A 15,200-nucleotide genomic window follows, 5' to 3' on the forward strand; every position below is an offset into this window, starting at 1 on the left:
CGACTTCCCCGCCACTTCCATCTGCTGGCCGGGCCGGTGCAGACCCTGGCTGTGAGGTCCAGGGTGAATGCTGTGGACAGACAGTGGGGCGGCGGCGGCGGCTGGCACAGGGCGGGCCTGGGCATCCCGCAGCTCCTGGAGGCTGTGCTGCAGCTGCTGCCGCTGGACACCTACCTGGAGAACCCGGTGAGGGCCCCCGTCGCCAGCATCAGATGCTCTGGGCCTCGGTTTCCCCCTTGCCAGACTTTATAGGACCCATTTGCCTTGGAGTTGGGGGAGGCTGTGTGTCCCCACAGGGGCCCTGACCCTGATCAGAGGAGTCCTAGACCATCACCCAACCAGGGGAGGCCTGGAGGCGCCCAGGGCTTCAGAACTGATCTCCGTCCCCTCAGGCTGCTGTCATGGAGCTGGTGCCCAGCGCCCAAGAGAGGGGCCTGCAGAGCCCGGTGTGGAAGCAGTACGGGTCCAGCCTGTCCTGCACCGGCTGCACCATGAGCATACAGCTCTGACCAGGGGCAGGCGGCCAGGGACCCTCTGTGTCTCCTGCGGGTTCAGGACAAGCGAAAGACAGGGAGTCCCAAACTCTGTCCTCATGTGGCCTCCCACCCACTGTCGTACGAGTGCTCAGGACCACCAGGCACCCACTCACCAGCTGGGGGTGGAAGAGGTGCACCTGGGTGGCATGGCCACCCCTCCCTGCCCACCCCTGAGCCTTCCACCTCCCTTCCAGGATTCTCCTGTCTGCCTAGGGGTCCTCAGCCACCATAGCCTGTGCAAGTGGAGCCAGAGGATGGGGGGTGCCCCCTAGCCCCAAGTCTCCCCTGTCCTCATCCTGGCTGTGGTCAGAGGCCTGGCTGGGTGCCGCAGGTCATAGCCCACCCTCTGCCCCTGCCTTTCCAGGGGACATGCCCGTTCTCCTGGGCAACGCACTGGCAGATCTTGGGCAAGACCGACCTAAGGGGAGGAGACCAGGGGCTCCCATCCTGGGCACATAGCTCAGAGGGACTGAAGGGCTTGCCCAGCTGCTGGGATGCCAAACAATGCAGGCACCTCACTCACAACAAGCCTCCATGTGGGGATGTGAGAAACACCCTGTGTTCCCACCTGCTCAGTCCTCAGGAGTCAGAGGCCAAGTGTCCTTGGAACCCCTGTACTAGAAGAACCAGAGAAAGGAAGCTCAGAGCCAGGGACTCAGGGCAGGCCCATAAGGTTTTCTGGGCAGGGTCCCCTCCAACTGTGCCATTCTGTCTTCCAGAGTGCCCTGGCGAAGATTGAGAGGTTTGAGTTTTACAAGCGCGCCAAAAAGGCTTTTGCTGTTGTGGCAAGTGGGTGAGATCTGTCTGGGTCCAGCTGGGTGGCTTTGCCCTGCCACCAGGCTCCTCAGGGAGCTTCCCCCATCCTCTACTCAGCTCCTTCGAGGCTGGAACTAGATGACCCACAGAGAGAGAGAGACAGGAGGGATTTGGGCCCCTGTTTGCCCAAGGCAACTGGTCCCTGGACCTGTGTCCGGCAGGTGGGATGAAGGTGGACGGGATCTGCTCTGTCTTCAGGAGGGTGGGGCAGGGGTCTTTGCCCTCTAGCCCTCTGGCCCAGCTCTTGTGGGGGTGCCCAGCTTGGTTCTTTATGCAGGGAGACGGCCCTCTATGGAAACCTCATCTTCAAGAAGGGGGTGCTTGCCCTTGGCTCCCTGCAGTGAAGACCACCCTGGTGGAGACCACGCTGGACCACAAGAGGAATGAAAGGCCCCCTGAACCCCTACAATGCCACCCCCAACAGGCCCCCAGTGGTAGCACCCAGACCTGGACCCCAGCCAGGGGCTCTAGGGGCCCGTGGGTCTTGGGATGGACCCTACTGACAAGAACTGGGATTATCCCTATTTGTGAAAATGATGGAAAAACGTAGTCACTGCTCAGTGTTCAGACTAAAGGCGTAAACAGCAGCTCTGCTCACACTCGAGACTCGTTTTGGTGCCGAGCTCAAGGGAGGCTACTGGCTACTGGGAAATAAGGCCTGGGGCCCGGGCAGGGGATCTGGGGCCTGGGCAGGGACCTGGGGCTGTGGCAATACAGTGCACCAGAAGAGGGCTGGAGGTGGGTGGGATGGCTGCCCTGGCAGCCTTCATTGGGGTGGGGGTTTCTGCATTTGCCCCTGGGCTGTGGACACTAAATGGCTCCTGACCAGGGGCCATTCCTTCAGCCCCAAGCAGGAGCACAGATCCCAGGGGCCACCTGGATACTGTGGGAGGAAGAATCTTGGGAGCTCAGAGGTGACTACGGGTGCTGGACAGGGTGTGTGGGCAACCCTGGCATTCCAGCTAGAGAGGCCTGAGTGGTAGGCTGGGCCCCATGCCCGTGTTCAGTATGTTGAATGCCTACTGCATATGCTGAGCCTGGGCATGAAGTCAGACACAACCTGCCCACTTGGAGCCTGAGTTGTCCTGGGAGGTCAAGGTCACTTGGTGCCCAGTGCCCAGGCAGAGAGGCAGTGAGATGCAGGGGGATGCCTGGGAGAGCCGGGGGTGGCTTTCCCACATGGTGCTTGGACTGGGTCTCACAGGATGGGAGGAATTCCCGTTGGCCACTGACCAGACCACAAGGCCTCTCCCCACGGATCCTCTCCCTGCCTCCCCCCACCTTCCCGCAGCCACGTGGGTGCAAGAAGAAGACAGGCAGACAGAACTGAGGTCTGAGGGATGGAGGAGCTGCGGGAGCTGGGATGACTGGGGCTCCCTCAGGGCCTGGGGGCAGGTGGCCCTAAGGCTCCAGCAGTGGGTTGCAGGAGCCCAGACCTGCATGCTCTGACCACGAGGAGAACCTAGGGGGCAGGCGAGCTGACTTGGTGGGAGATTTGGGGCCGAACCTGAGGAAGGGACCCTGTGTGGGCCTGGCCACAGACTTTGGGGTCCTTTCGCAACTATTGCTCCTGGATGGCCTCCACGGCTTTCACCGCCCCACCCCCCGGGACCTCGCATTCACGTGAGCCCGTCACCGCAGGTCTTCAGCTGACTCCTGACCCCACGGCCACATCTAGCCACACAAGGGCCTTTCTTTAAAGCTCTGTTGAGGTTTGACATATAATAAATTGTGCATACTGGAGGTGTGCGCATTGATACATTTGGATACTTGCATACACCCATTGCCACACTGAAGCCAGCGAGCACCTCCACCCTGATGTGCCTTCTGTTGTTAGGTTAGTTTTACTGGAGGTGTGCGCATTGATACATTTGGATACTTGCATACACCCGTTGCCACACTGAAGCCAGCGAGCACCTCCACCCTGATGTGCCTTCTGTTGTTAGGTTAGTTTGCACCTTCTAGAATTTTTTTTATGTAAATGGAATCACACAGGGTGTGCTCTGCAATTATACATAATTATCGTGCAGTTCATTTGTGTCATCTGTATGATAATTTCTTCCTTTTTATTGCCGGCCAGTGTTCTTTTGTGTGGACAGACTACAATTTTTTATCCGTTCGCCTGTCGCTGGACACTGGGTTGTTTGCAGTTTGGGGCCATTATGTATAACGCTGCTGTGATCATTCATGTGCTGGTCTTTGGAACCTGCTTTCATTTCTCTTGCGTAAATACCTAGGAGTGGAATGGCTGGGTCATATGACAGGTGTTATGTCATACTTTGTAAGAAACCCCAAACTGTATTCCAAGTAGCTGTGCTGTGTGACGTTCCCACCAGCTCCTCCACACCCTCGATGCCACCTGGTGTGGTCAGTCTTAGTTTTAGCCTGTCAGATGGGTGTGGAGTGGTGTCCCACAGGCTTCAAATTGCATTCCTGATGGTCACTGGCATCGCGCATCGAGTCTTGTTCCATGGGCTTACCTACCTTTCGTCTGTTCTCTTTGGTGACTTGATAGTTCTAATCTCTTGCCCATTTTTCACTGGCTCCAGCACTTTCTAAATTCTCCATCCATGCTCTTGTTGGGGAGCTCCTGTGCCCACCAGAATGCTCTTGTGCTCAACTAGACACTCAGAGCACAGGCCACCCAGCCACTGGCCTGCTCACGAGGGACATCGGACGGGATATGGTGGGTCACCACACAGGTGAGGCTTGGGGCAGCTCAGGTGTGAGGGGACGAGAGTGGGTGGGCACCTCTGGCCAAGGAGCTGTGTTCCCTTGTCCAGTGTCTGTGGTCACAGCTCTGTAGGCAGAGCATCCAGAGTCCCCACCAGGCCACTGCACTTAGAGAAGCCAAAGCTATGGCTGCAGTGGGTCTGACTGGTCTCCCACCCACCTGTCACTTCACAGAAACAGGGCAGCCTAGTAGTGCCACGAGCAGAGGAAGGGGTCTGAGGCCTGGCCATCCAGAGAGCAGGTCACCCCTGTGGTTGGGAGAGTGTGTGTACCTGGGCAGGACAGCACCCATGAGAGTTTAGGGGAGGGGATTTGAAGCCCCACCCCAGCCTTTCCCCCTGACTACCATGAGGGGTTGGAAGGAGCCGTACCTGCTTTTGGTGAGAGACTACCCCCCACCTCTGGGCTGTGCCCCTGGTTTCAGGTCGCAGGGTCTGAGTGGCCAGTGCTTGCTTCCATGCCTCCAGCCTGCATGCCACAACTGGACACCCCAAATCCCCCCCGGCTCCCTCTGCCTCTCCTGGCGCTGCTTCAGGGAGCCAGAGCAGGTTCTGTTTCCCTGCAGAGACTGGTCCCAGTGCTACCCTCCGGTTGCAACCTGACTGCTGCCGCACCTCTCTCCCCACCCTCACATACAAGGGGGAAGGCCTGGGCCTGGGGGGTCTCTCACCATGCCACAGGTGGGGCAGACATGGCCTCCTTCCTCCAGATGGAATGGGCAGGGCCCCAGAGCCGCTAGTCTTGAACATGTGCATAGCCTTCCTCTTCTGTTTGCAGGTGTTTATTCTTCTAGCGGAGGTGGGGGTCAGCAGTCCCAAAAGCCTGGGCCTCGAGTCAGGGGGAGGGCAGTCAGGGCCCCTCAGAGCCCTCCACAGGGTGGTAGATGTGGTCTCGGTCCTCCTCCGGCCCCTGGAGCACCTGGAGAGATGGTGTCACCCACAGAGAGGACCCCTCCTCACCCTGGGCCTCCTCAGGTGGGGGATGGTACAGGCCATCGAGGTCAGGCTCAGGACCACGCTGGGGGCTCCAGACATGGCCCAGGATGTCCTCAGTCTCCACCCAGGCCTCGGCACCTTGGGACAAGCAGATGGACGTGTGGCCTCAGTTTCCCTCCTGGGATCCTCTCCCACCCCTTCCCAAGGACTACCCATTCAAGCTAACCCCACATGGTGGACTCCCCTGCTGTGGTCTTGCTCCCACCTGCAGGGTCAGGGTGCCCACCTTGACCTCGTGGCTTCTCCTTGGGGGCAGGGAGGAGCCCCACCAGTTGGTTGTCCTTCTCTGGAGGCTCTACCAGGCGGATGCCGCGGGCCCTGCCAGTGCAGAGGGGCCAGGTGGGGGGAGGTGGGCACAACTGGGCCCTGGCAATGTGATGTGGGCTACTCAAGCCCACCACCTGCTGGGGGCCCCAGGACAAGCACCACTGCTGCTCTCTCAAGAGCTGCAGGTTTGCATGGCCTCTACGGACCCCACAGTCATGCGGTCCAAGCAGCCCCACTGTGTCCCTGAGCACAGGCGGGGGTGGGTGGGTGGATGGGTGGAAAGGTCAGAGCCTCCCTGGAGCAAGTTGCCAAGGGCAAGGGACATAAGAAGACATCCTGGCCCAAGACTGAGCCCACCAGCCACCGATCAGGAGCCACCTGAGGCTGCAGGAGAGTTGGGGGGGGGAAGATGTCCTGGGTCCCCCAGGCCCCAAGGCTCTGCCGATAGACCCCTGAGGGGCCCGAGCCTTGCCTACTTCCAAAAGCTGCTGGACAGGGTTCATTGTCCATCCACCTGACACACCCCAGGGTCAGGAAGGGCCCAGAGGGAAAAAGCTGCAGCTTCAGAGGAGCGTGGGAGTGGGCTTTCAGGCAAACTTACTTCTCTGTGTCCTGCTCTGGGGTCCCATGTTCAACTTTGATCTTGAAAAAAACCTGGGAGAGTGAGGGTCACGGGTGTGGGCTCAGCTACAGTTCACAAGGGGCCCAAGGTTGGAGGATACGTGGAGAGGTTGATCCAAGGCCCACCCGAGGCTGCAGGTGGGTGGGGCAGGGCCAGCAAGGCACAGTCCGCAAAGGTCTCCAGAGAGTGATGGCAGAGCAGAGCCACCCTCGGTGTCAGGACTGTGGGTCCAGGGAGTGAGGACACCAGCCTGTGCCCAAATGACCAACCTTCCTGGACTCAGGGCCTGGGGAAGGCCAAAATCTCTGAACAAGGGACCTGGACCTCACCTGGCTCTGCATACCCACCCCTCCTGGGCCCTCAGGGCACTGGCTGGTTTTTGTGTCATCAAGGCACACCTACTACAACTGGAGTCACCTGGGTGCCATCCAGGCCCACCTCCCCCTCCTGGGGTCACCTGGGTGCCATCGAGGCCTGCCCATCAGACCCCAGGCTGGGGGCCCTATCCGTCCTCATCCTGAAGTCCCAAACATCTGCAGTCACACTGGTGCCCCTGCCCCTCTCTCCTAGGCCAGCTTGGGGCTGGCAGGGGAGGGGCCCTTTCCTAAGGTCTGCTGCCAGCCTGTACAGAGGTGACAGCCAGGGGTGGGCACCAGGTGGGAGGGGCCCACACCTACCTCGTGTGCTGAAGCTGCACTTGCCTCTGGCAGAAGCAAAGCTGCAAGGCTGGTGACCAGGAGGAGCCTGGGGAGGCCAGAGAGGGGAGTGTGAGGTGGGGTGGGGGTGGCCCCTGCCCATCAGCACTGCATCCCCTGACCCCAGGCAGGACCCAGGATGGGCAGCAAGAGGAAGGAGGATGTGCTGCTGGCCAGGGAGGCCTGGGCTGGGGTCTGTGCATGCACAGGTGGCTTCACCAGTGTCCCCACCTCACAGGCCAGGACACACAGCGGTGAGAGCCCCAGGCCCACACCCTGCCCACAGCCGCTGCAGCTGCACTCTGGGTGGACACCACAGGGTCAGGGGCCAATGGTGGTGCTGGAGACTCCAGAGGCCCTGCCCTGCCTCCGTGCCAACCTCCACACAGGGACACACATGCACATGCGTGGGGTTGGTATGGAGTAGTGTGGGCTCGCAGCCCCCATGGGGGAGGTGAGTCACCAGGGCTGTAGCCCAGATCGCAGCCCCACAGAGACCTTTGCTCCTTCTTTGGGTGACTCAGCCCTTTGGGGGTGGGGTTTCCTGTGCACACTGTGGAAAGTCAAAGGGTGGTGGCGGGGGGGGGGCGGTGCCCTGGCCTGGTTGGGGTCAGCTGTCCTGCCTCCTCAGGACCCCCAGACAGAGGCCCGTCGTCTATGCATCTGGACCCCATTCCCACGGCCTGGCTGCCCCTGGAGGGCCCCTCCCAGGAACACAGCCCGGGGCCCCACACTGCTGAACACGGGTAGCGTGGGGGACAGCGGTGGAGGGCACCGGGCATCTGGGCAGTAGGACCCCCTGGGCCGCCCACGGCCTGGCTGCCCCTGGAGGGCCCCTCCCAGGAACACAGCCCGGGGCCCCACACTGCTGAACATGGGTAGCGTGGGGGACAGCGGTGGAGGGCACCGGGCATCTGGGCAGTAGGACCCCCTGGGCCCCTCTCCGGGCAGACAGCTCTGGACTCCAAAGGGAGTCCAGGGCCCCCAAGCCACCCAGAGCCCACCTCTCTACAAAAGAGGCATGACTCCCGGTCCGAGGGTCCCAAGGAGAGCCCCAGGAGAGGATGGGCAGGGGAGTGCCTGGCTGAGAAGAGGAGGAAGGGGCCCCACATCCAGCAGAGCCCCAGTGCTCCCCAAGCCTCAAGCCCTGTTTACAAGGCAACACCCCCTCAGGGCAGCCCTGGGTCCTTCCCCAGCCCTGCCAGCCTCCAGCCCTCTGGGCAGTCTCAAACTGTCCTCTGAGCGTGGTGCCTCCGCCTCCTCCCAGGGGGCCCCTGGGTGATTCTCCACTGGGCTAGCCCTGCCAGCCTCCAGCCCTCTGGGCAGTCTCAAACTGTCCTCCTCTGAGCGTGGTGCCTCCGCCTCCTCCCAGGGGGCCCCTGGGTGATTCTCCACTGGGCTGGAGGACCCCTGGGACGATGGGCTCTCTCACACACACGCGGCCACAGAGGCTGCCCTCAGAGGTGGAGCCTGGATGCAGACCCCAGACCATCCGAGGGCCCGTTGGGAGGGGGGCTCTGCCCCATTCCCGTCCACACACAGGAAGAGAGGGCGCTCGTAGAGGGACACTGGCCTGGTCTTCACAGTCTGGGCACAGAGGGCCCCTCCCTTCTTCCTCCCCCCAGATACTCCCCTAAGCCAGGCCCGGGTGGGGACTGAGCAGCCCCAGGAGCTGGTCTCTGGGCCAGAGTCCCTGGACCCACAGCCTCTGCAGCCCTGACAAGGCCAAGACCACTCCATCTACTGGCCCAGCCACAGGTTTTGGTGGGGATAGGGTGAGGATTAGGGCTTGGGGGCTATGAGCATTACCTCCGCATGTCTGGGGTCCCCTTCTCAGTGAAGAGCGTGCTCTGGGGGAACTGTGGTTGCTGACCCAGGTGCCCGGTGCCTGGCTCTGCTCCTGCCACCCAAGCTGCTCAGGGTTTTATTGCCCCACAGGGTGTGTCTGGACAGAGGTCAGGGGCCAGGGACTGGGTTCACAGTCACCCAGCCCCACTCCAGCCTGGGCGCCAAGCCAGGACAGCCAGGACACTGAGCTACCTCTCTGGGGGACCCTCGCCACCCTCTGACAAACCTCCAGTCACCTGCCCGCCCCTCCCCTCCTGCTGTTACACCCACCCCATGGGCACAAGCCCTGGCTCACACTCCACTCCTCCATCGCCCCAGCACCACACCAGCACCTGCACCACTGCCCCACACCGGTCTCCCGCCCTCTCCTCCAGCCCCCCCAGCCTCAAGTGTCCTGCATGCTGCAGGTCCTTGGCTTTGTGACCTGGGGATGGGGTTCTGGCCAGAAGGCATCAACCCCAAGCTGGGTTGGTGCCAACTGACCAGGGTGTGGCTAGTGGGGGCTGTGGGCAGCCTGAGGACTGTCCCCGTGCCCTGCTCCCCAGCCCTCCAGCTGCCCTCCCAAGGCCCTGCCCTCCTCAGGGGCTCTGAGCCTCCACCTGCCAGGGCACAGGAGTCCTCCTGCAGCTGAGTTTTCACAGACACGTGCGAGGGGTGGGATTCGATAGGATGGGTGAGAGTCATCTAAACAACCATTTCAGCACTCTGGAATGTGACCACAGCACACGAGCAATTGAGAAGACCCTGGAACAAGCTACTGGACCCTAGGTGAGAGCAGAGGTCGCCTGGGGCTGCTCCCACCCCAACCCAGCACGGGGGGCACAGCATCGCCACAGAGGAGGCGGCAGGGGGGTCAGTGGCTCTGGAGCTGGGTCCCTGGTTCAGAACAGGGCCACCAGAAAGACACAGCCACGGGGCCTGGCGCGCTCCCATGCACCCGCAGCCACCAGCCTGTGCGCCCCACAGAGGTGGCCAGGACGCCTGCAGGAAACCCAGCTGGGCCTCTGCCCCAGCGCTGAGCTCTCAGCCCACACGGGCCACCACAGGGAGACCCAGATCCAGAAGACAGGCTTACAGGGCAAACAGAAAGGAAAGTGCTGGGCAGAGATTTCAGTGCCGTGCACTACAAGGAAAAACAAGTCCACAGATTTACTACAGGAAAATGACCAAACAAAAATAGCTAGGACAGTGACCCTCAGGTGGATATATGAGAATTTGAAGTGGATACAATGCATTATCTAAAACATCTAGTTTTCAAAAATTAATAGACTATTTTTCAAGCAATTTTGGGTTTAGAGAAAAATGGAGCGGGAAGTACAGAGGGTTCCCGCACACCCGTCCCTGTGATGATCACCCTGTGATAATGCAGTGCATTTGCTATAATCAATGGGCCAATTAAAACATCTGTTTTCAACCAAAAATTACAAGACAGGCAAAGAAACAGGAAAAATGTGATTCGGAGGAAAAAGCAGGTCATAGAAATAATCTCTGAGTGGACCCAGATGTCAGACTTAGCAGACATAAAATTAATGGAAACCATGTTCAAAGAATTAAAGGAAAATGTGATGAAAATGACTTAAATAAGTAATCTCAACAATTTACTAAAAGAATCAAATGGGCATCGTGGAATTCAAGAATACAATAACTGAGATAAAAAATTCACCAGGATGCTTAATAGAAGACATACTTAAGTATGTAATATCTTTCCCTTAGATCAATACTTAAAGATAAATCAATAGAAATTATCCAATATGAAGAGAAAAAGAAAAAGGAAAAATGAACAGTACCTCAGAGACCTATGAGACATCCAGTGTGGAATGCGGACACACTCACGTCTGCGGAGTCAGGGCACTTCAGAAGTTCATGGAAAAAATAGAATTAGAAGGTAACACAAATCTTTCCATGAACTTTTTGAAGTGACTTCACATATGCAATCACCGAAATAAAGGCAGAAAAAATATTTGAAGTAATAATGGCTAAAATTTTTCTAAATTTGATGAAAAGCATTAACCTACGGACCCAATAAGCTCAATGAACCCCAAGTAGGATAAATGCAGACATATAGCCAAACTGCCGAAACCCAAAGAAAAGAGAAAATCTTGAAAACAGCAAGGGGAAAACCACTCCTCACATCAGAACGCCAACAATACAATCAACAGCAGACTTACCAGAAACAATGTCCAAAGAAGGAATAATACCAACCACGCACAAGCCACCGCGAGGCGAGGACACACCTATGAGGCCAGTATCGTACTGATGCCAGAGCCAGACAAAGACACTACAAGAAAAGAAAACCACAGGTCAGCGTTGCTCCTGAACAGACACAAAAATCCTTACTAAAATGTAGCTAAATTCAGCAGCACGTAAAAAGGAACTTGTCCCAAGAATGCTAAGTTGGCCCACCATTCAAAAATCAATTAATGTCCTACACTATACTGACAAAATGAAGTACAAAACCTCATGAGCACTTAACAGACACAGAAAAAGCACCTGACGTAATCCAATACTCATTTATGATAAAAACTTAAAATAGTTTCTCCTAGTCTGTGTCTTGTCTTTTCACTTTCTTGATGGTGTCTGTATTAGTCCGTTTTGTGTTGCTGTAACAGAAATATCTGAGACTGGGTAATTTATAAAGGAAAGAGGTTTATTTGGCTCACGATTCTGGGACAGCTGCATCTGGCACGGTCCTAAGGCTGCTTCTACTCATGACAGAAAGTGGCAGGGAGCCGGCGGGTACAAGCAGATCACATGGGGAGAGGAAGCAAGAGAGAGAGAGAGAAGGTGCCAGGGTCTTCTAAACAACCAGCTCTTGCAAGAACTAATAGAGCGAGAACTCACTCACTAATCCCCCCACCTAGGGAGACCATTAATCCATTCATGAGGGATCCTGCCCCATTTCTCAAACTGTCACACTAGGGATCAAATTTCCATGAGTTTTGGGAGGACAATACATTCAAACTCCATCAGTGTCTTTTGAAGTGCAAAAATCTATAATTTTGATGAAGTCCTATGGAAACTATTTGCAAACCAAATGCTAACTAGAAATAAAAGGAAAAATGCAAACTAGGAATAAAAGGAAAAATGCAAACTAGGAATGAAAGGAAACTCCCTAAACTGGATTTTCAAAAAGTCTTCTATAAAAAACCTACAGCAAACATCATATGTCATGGAGAAGACTGGGCGCTCTCTCTGGATGACTGGGAAGGTGACGAAGATGTCCACTCTCGCTGCTTCCACTGCACGTCGTCCTGGAGCCTGCAGCCAGTGCAACGAGGGAAGAAAACGGAGAAAGTGGGTTGGAGCAGAAAAAGGAAAAGGGTCTTTATTTGCAGATGACATAATCATTTTCAGAAAATTCTAAATAATGCAAAAAGAAATTACTAGAACTAATAAATAGCTTTATCAAGATGTCAGGATACAAGATTAATATGTACAAAAATCAGGTGTGTTTCTGTGTACTAGCAAAGAACAACATGAAACAAAATTAGGAAAACAATTTAACTCATAATAGCATTGAAAATAATAAAATACTTAGAAATAAATTTAACAAAAGACACAGAAGACTTGTGCTGAAAAAAGTTAAAGAAGATCTAAATAAATGAAGATATTCTGTGTTCATGAATTGGAAGACTCGATTTTGTTAAGATGGTGCTGTGGATTGAATGTCCCCCCAAAACTCACTGAAGCCTGACCCTGTTGTAACAGTGTTAAGAGGGTGGAATATCAGACTATGGCAGTGTTGAAAGGTGAGGCCAGGCCCGCCTGTGGCTCACTTGGGAGAGTGCGGTGCTGGTAACACCAAAGCCACGGGTTCGGATCCCATATAGGGATGGCCGGTTTGCTCACTGGGTGAGTGTGGTGCTGACAACTCCAAGTCAAGGGTTGAGATCCCCTTACCGGTCATCTTTTTTAAGAAACAAAAGAAAGAAAAGGTTAGGCCTTCAAGAGATGCCTGGATCGCGAGGGTTGTGCCCTTGTGAATGGTCAGTCCATCCATGGAGTTTCACGGTTAATGGTTGATGGGCTGTAAGGGAGTCGTTCTGATGGTTCATCAGGTGAGCGAGGGAGCAGCCAGCTCTCCTGCTCATGCCATTCTCACCATGTGACCCCCTGGTAACCACAGGACTCTAGAGAGTTCCCACCAAGAAGGCCCTCACCAGCTGTGCCCCTGGACGGTGGACTTCCCAGCCTCTGAAACTTTAGGAAATAAACCTCTTTTCCTATAAATTACCCCGTTTCAGGTATTCCGTTATTAAGTGACAGGAAACAGAAAACGGCGGAGCGAGGGGCCCCATCCTCTCCCCAGACCGGCCAGCAGGAGCCAGGCCCAGCAGCCCGCCTGCCCGGGAGCCTGCCCGGGAGCCTGCCCGGAAGCCTGCCCAAGTCTGGCAGGCAGGGCTCCTGCCGCCCTCCCCCGCCAGCTCCTCTGTGGCTCCTTCACGGCTTCTCCGCGGCACTGCTGGGACATTAGGCACTTGCCTTTTTGCCCCCTTCTCTCCCAACACAGTGTTTGGGGAACTTTTACTGTTTATTCAGACTCCTGGCTACTTATTACAGATTGTCAAGGGCTTTGGGGCTGGGAAGGTGGAAAAGAGTTGGAAACACAATCCTCTTGATTTCACAAGGTCAAAGTCAGCATCGTCCCCTGCCTCTGGGACCTTCCTGGTTTCCCAGCAGGTCCTGGCTGGGAGGGCTCTGAGCTCTGTACTGGAACTGAGCGTACGGGAGACAAGAGCCGGGACACCTGCCAGACTCAAAGACCCCTGGCATGAGGCAGACGCTGCTTCCCGCCGGCCTGGTGCACCCTCTACCCACGACTTGTCAGCTGGTGGTTCAGCCCCAACTTTGAGCCCTTCACAGCCCGAGGCTTGGGCCACTGCCTGGGACCCAGCAGACACTGCCCAGAGCACCTGATGCATTCCTTCTTCCCATAAGCCTACCCTCCGTCCTGGGACCACAACACTTGAATCACTGCGTCTGATGTGCCTCCATGGCAGAGCTGGTCCAGTGCCCTCTCCTTGACCTTAAGGTGAAGGTCAAGGGCACAAGGACCGTGTCTTGTTCGGCTGAGCTCCCCAGTGGGATGCCGCCTGAGGAAAGGACCTGCCTTTGGCGGTTCCCTGTCTCCATATTCTCAAGGGAGGTTCCCACAAAGCCAGAGCATCTGAGGTTTCCTGCTTGACAAACTGCCCCCAGGACTTCGGACACTCACAGACGGAGCTGTATGAATTCAGCAGGTCTCACTTCAGAAGGTCAGAATGTTACTCTGCTTTTGTTTTTCATTTGTTTTGTTCCTTGAATCAATGCTGTTGATGATGAGTTGTCTTTAATAAATCATGTATCCTTTAAAAAAACAAAAACAAAAAAACAGAAAACAGAAAACATACAGATGATAATTCTCCCAAAATTGATCTATACATTTAATGCAATTCCTATCAAGTTCTTAGCGGGATTCTTTGGAGAAATTGGCAGTCTGACCCTAAAATTTATATACAAATGCAAAGGACTGAGAATAGCCAAAGCAATTTTCTAAAAGAAGAAAAACAATTGGAATACTTACACTATTCCATTTCAAAACTTGCTATTAACCCACAGTGATAAAGATAAAGCTATAGGTCAGTGAAATGGAATTAAAAGTCCAGGAATAAACCCATNCCAGAGCATCTGAGGTTTCCTGCTTGACAAACTGCCCCCAGGACTTCGGACACTCACAGACGGAGCTGTATGAATTCAGCAGGTCTCACTTCAGAAGGTCAGAATGTTACTCTGCTTTTGTTTTTCATTTGTTTTGTTCCTTGAATCAATGCTGTTGATGATGAGTTGTCTTTAATAAATCATGTATCCTTTAAAAAAACAAAAACAAAAAAACAGAAAACAGAAAACATACAGATGATAATTCTCCCAAAATTGATCTATACATTTAATGCAATTCCTATCAAGTTCTTAGCGGGATTCTTTGGAGAAATTGGCAGTCTGACCCTAAAATTTATATACAAATGCAAAGGACTGAGAATAGCCAAAGCAATTTTCTAAAAGAAGAAAAACAATTGGAATACTTACACTATTCCATTTCAAAACTTGCTATTAACCCACAGTGATAAAGATAAAGCTATAGGTCAGTGAAATGGAATTAAAAGTCCAGGAATAAACCCATATATGGACACTAATTTTTGACAAAGGTATCAAGACAATCTGATACACAGAAAGGTCATTGTTTTCAACAAAAGGTGCCGAGATATTGGATATCCATATGCAAAAAAAAAAAAGAACTTAGACCTTTAGCCCTTTAACTTACATTGTATTCAAAATTTAACTGAAAATGCATCTTAGACTTAAATGTAAAAGTTTGTATTTTTATATTATATTTATATGATATATATTATATTGTATATTATAAAACTTCTGGAAAAAAAACAAGAGAAAATCTTCATGGCCTTGGGTTAGGTAAACAGTTCTTAAATACACCCAAAGCATGTTCTATAGGACTTCAACAAAATTACAGATTTTTGCACTTCAAAAGGCACCATCAAGAAAGTGAAAAGACAAGCCACACACTAGGAGAAACTATTTGCAAACCAAATACAAAACAATAAAATTGAATTTTTGTCTTGTACCATATACCAAAACTAACTTGAAATGAATTAAAGACTTAAAATCTGAAACAGGAAAACTCCCAGAAGAATAC

The 15,200-nt window shown here is 54.2% G+C and overlaps 2 protein-coding genes across 2 annotated transcripts in view; one reads left to right on the forward strand and one right to left on the reverse strand.

Annotated features, from left to right (window-relative positions):
* Positions 1-1,939, forward strand: part of FUOM (fucose mutarotase) — a 3,688-nt gene extending 1,749 nt beyond the window's left edge. Inside the window, exons 3-6 of the mRNA XM_008591310.1 lie at positions 63-186; positions 393-502; positions 1,258-1,329; positions 1,630-1,939. Of these exons, the coding sequence (XP_008589532.1) occupies positions 63-186; positions 393-502; positions 1,258-1,329; positions 1,630-1,696 (373 nt within the window). The 3' untranslated portion in view covers positions 1,697-1,939. The remainder of the gene's footprint in view (positions 1-62; positions 187-392; positions 503-1,257; positions 1,330-1,629) is intronic.
* Positions 1,940-4,934: 2,995 nt separating this feature from the next.
* On the reverse strand, positions 4,935-7,540 carry PRAP1 (proline-rich acidic protein 1). Its single transcript, XM_008591311.1, has 6 exons — positions 7,345-7,540; positions 6,774-6,966; positions 6,647-6,713; positions 5,949-6,001; positions 5,307-5,398; positions 4,935-5,158 (listed from the first exon to the last, which is right to left on the reverse strand). The coding sequence occupies exons 1-6, from the start codon at positions 7,538-7,540 to the stop codon at positions 4,935-4,937; spliced, it is 825 nt and encodes a 274-aa protein (XP_008589533.1).
* Between the last annotated feature and the right edge of the window lie 7,660 nt (positions 7,541-15,200).

The sequence above is a fragment of the Galeopterus variegatus genome, unplaced genomic scaffold (genome assembly GCF_000696425.1).
Source record: "Galeopterus variegatus unplaced genomic scaffold, G_variegatus-3.0.2 Scaffold6827, whole genome shotgun sequence".
Lineage (NCBI taxonomy): Eukaryota > Metazoa > Chordata > Mammalia > Dermoptera > Cynocephalidae > Galeopterus > Galeopterus variegatus.